Raw genomic sequence first — 3277 nt, 5'->3', positions numbered from 1 at the left:
TTTTCTTGTTATGTAACAGATATATATATATATATATAGACATATAAGTACGGAGAAAGTACCGCAACAATATATCACGTAGTCGTTTTTATACTCTTTTTCACCCAAAGAGAGTGGTAGTAGTGGGGGGATTTCAGTGCGAAAGCGACATTGCGCAAATAAATCTTCGTGTGAGCAGTACATACCAAGCATTTGAACATCGGTTGACACAGTATGGGAGAGAGAACGCGGCATACGATATACATACATTTAAGTGGACACACACAGAATCACAACAAGACGTGCAGCGTTAATCCATCTATACTGTTGGAGATGCCCAAAGCAATTCACTGCGTTGCTGAGTAGCGACTGTAATTACTTGCGACAGTTGTAGTCCAAGCATCTCAAACCAAACAGCATATACTAGCAGCGCATACACGAAGTGTGAGCTAACAAGATGTAACAAGATGTACACACTAACAAGATGTACAACTCAAACATTATACAGCGTTGCAACATGCTTGATGGAACCGCTTGAGTTGGCTAACAGTTGCCTGGGACTGTTCTTATGATCAGCCTATTTCGCACACATGGCAATTTGTGATAAACGTGTACAGCAAACAAAGTACAGACAAACATACACAAGCCCTACAGCAGCATTGGTTCACACGTACAACAAGAAGTAATAAACACATGCGTACCCAATAGAGTAATATTGATACACACGCACAACAAGAAGTACAAGACAACTGTATGTTGTACGCTTACCGTGGCCACATGCTTGATGGAGCTGATTGATTTGGTGAGCAGCGACTGCAGTTGGCGAGGATTGTTCATGTGATCTGCCCATCGCAAACACATGAACAGAATGTACGCAATGATGCCGTGCGGGCGACTGTCGAGCAGCTCACTGGGATCGACGTTCACAATCAAATCCTGTACAAAGACAACGGCGACAGTAACGGTGATCGCGTCAATGATATGTAACAAATGCATGTGTGGGGTGTGTATGTGTGCTTGTATGGGGAGACGTTCAATGTGTACGAGTGTATGGCTTAGGAGTCTGCAAGACACCGAGGAAGACTTGCAAGGCCTAAAGTAACACACAAGAGGATAGAACCCCGAGACTGAAGGCAAGGGAGAACATGTGTTATGCCAGACCATGTCATTGTTCTATTATTAGAATTGGGGGAAAAGCATAAAAAGACTCGGGCTGACGGTGGTAAATTCTCAGGGAAATGTAGCCCTATATATATTGAGAGCACAGAAAGCAGAAAAAACGAGGTTACGGTGCGTAAAAATCTATTTATAGATACGAGGACACAGTGCGCACATCGTGAGCTATTTATAGCACGGTGGACTCCTAATTTATATTTTTAGAGCAGACCAAAACAGTGCCGAGTGCATCTTACCTGTACAAGCGCACGTTCGTCTTTCTCCTTGAAAATAAACATCCCCACGGGCTCGTTGGCATCGAATTTAGGGTTATCCATTTCTGTACGCCATGGATTGAGTATACCAATTCGGGAGTGAACATACGAATTACGCGGGTATAATAAACGTACTACCATACAACTATACACAGGCATGCAGTCTGCAACGACGATCGATATGCGACTCACACAAAGTGCGCTCAGGAAGAAAATCTGAGAAAGAACAAACAGGATATGTAGTGTATAGACGTGCGGTGGCGGATACAACCTTGGTTTGAATGAAGAACACACACTGTACTCAAACTTATTCAGAAAGAGACCCATTGACGGAATACAATAGACAAGGCAATCTGTAGGCATGTAATGACGACTACAGGCTTGGCTTCAAAGAAAAAAACACACCAGCAATATCGATAGAGATAAATTACACAATCAAGCGATTGTATTGTAGAAAGGAGCTATAGGTCCACGCACTCAGATAGCTACAATTCATCTGCATACATATATACCAGCGATACAACACACAGACACAGACACTGAGTACTGTACAACACCAATACACATACACACTGCACTTCACATTCACAGTATGTCACTCGAGGGATTCGACTTTAGAGATACTGCGGACCTGTTCTACGTGTGTCGAACCCTCCTTCGAATCTCAGGTCGTCGTCGTATGGGGGGAGGGGAATAGGGGTGGGGGCAATACAGGTGTTCTCCTGCTCATCTGAGCTTTGGAGCACTCCGCTGGCCTGACAGGAGTGCGGTATATACATTTATATATACGTTTAACAGACGGACAACATTAACACACACCGATACAGTGAAACGCAACATGCGCATTACACAGTAAACACACAGATACACACAAAGAACAGGTGTGGAGGTTTATGAATATAAGCAGTAGGTAAAACCAGAGATGCAGATTCGAAAATCGCTGGTACCTAATGGAATGGATAGTCTGCAGAAACGGCAACGACAACTGACTGAGCTCTGAGATGGATATACGCAATCACGGATGTGTGACCCAGGTCATTCGTGCAACATATACATACATTATATATATACAAATAAAATAAAATTTATATTACACACTTCTTTCTGAAGTGAGATGTGTATACTCCATTGCGGCTATACAAAGTAGACTATATATAAGATGTTAAAATAATATACATATACACACACACACACTTCCTGTTGAAGTACAAGACGTGAGATGTGTGTACTTCATTGCGGCTATACAAAATACACATACATACATACACACATACACAAACACTACCACAATAGCATAGGTGCGACGTATACACACTCATATACATACAGCACACACGTACACACACACATAACCATTACCACACCAGCGTCGTAGTTGGACTGTTGCAGCAGCCGCTGTATCCGGTCTTTGATTGCTTTGACCTTCTCTTGGACTTTATTCTCCTGCTCTAGATTATCAGAATGGCCTTCGTTAGCCTGCCAGGGTAAACAGGAAAGAAAGAGGGTGTAGATGTGAGTATGGTGTATGAATGAGACTCGCATGCCAGGAGAGAAAGGAGGGTACGAGAGTGTAGGCGTATGGTGTAAAACTAAGACCAAATATAATACACGATACGATGCAGCTTATGTATAATACACATTACAGCCCATGTATAATACACATTACAGCCCATGTATAATACACATTACAGCCCATGTCTAATACGCATTACAGCCCATGTATAATACACACTACAGCCCATGTCTAATACGCATTACAGCCCATGTATAATACACACTACAGCCCATGTCTAATACACATTACAGCCCATGTATAATACACATTACAGCCCATGTATAATACAAATTACAGCCTTACAGCCCATGTA

General features: G+C 42.4%; 2 protein-coding genes across 2 annotated transcripts; both read right to left on the bottom strand.

Moving 5' to 3' along the window:
• Positions 1 to 472: 472 nt before the first annotated feature.
• On the bottom strand, positions 473 to 1472 carry SARC_05640 (hypothetical protein; the record flags this gene model as incomplete). The annotated part of the gene is made up of 3 exons (XM_014300495.1): positions 473 to 556; positions 748 to 915; positions 1392 to 1472. 3 exons carry the CDS (start codon positions 1470 to 1472, stop codon positions 473 to 475), a joined length of 333 nt encoding a protein of 110 aa, XP_014155970.1.
• Positions 1473 to 2023: 551 nt separating this feature from the next.
• Positions 2024 to 2951, bottom strand: SARC_05639 (hypothetical protein; the record flags this gene model as incomplete). The annotated part of the gene is made up of 3 exons (XM_014300494.1): positions 2024 to 2164; positions 2769 to 2885; positions 2946 to 2951. The coding sequence occupies 3 exons, from the start codon at positions 2949 to 2951 to the stop codon at positions 2024 to 2026; spliced, it is 264 nt and encodes an 87-aa protein (XP_014155969.1).
• Between the last annotated feature and the right edge of the window lie 326 nt (positions 2952 to 3277).

Source organism: Sphaeroforma arctica, assembly GCF_001186125.1.
Source record: "Sphaeroforma arctica JP610 unplaced genomic scaffold supercont1.367, whole genome shotgun sequence".
Classification (NCBI taxonomy): Eukaryota; class Ichthyosporea; order Ichthyophonida; genus Sphaeroforma; species Sphaeroforma arctica.
Note: the sequence above shows the minus strand (reverse complement) of the source record. Positions and strands in the feature narration are given on the sequence as shown.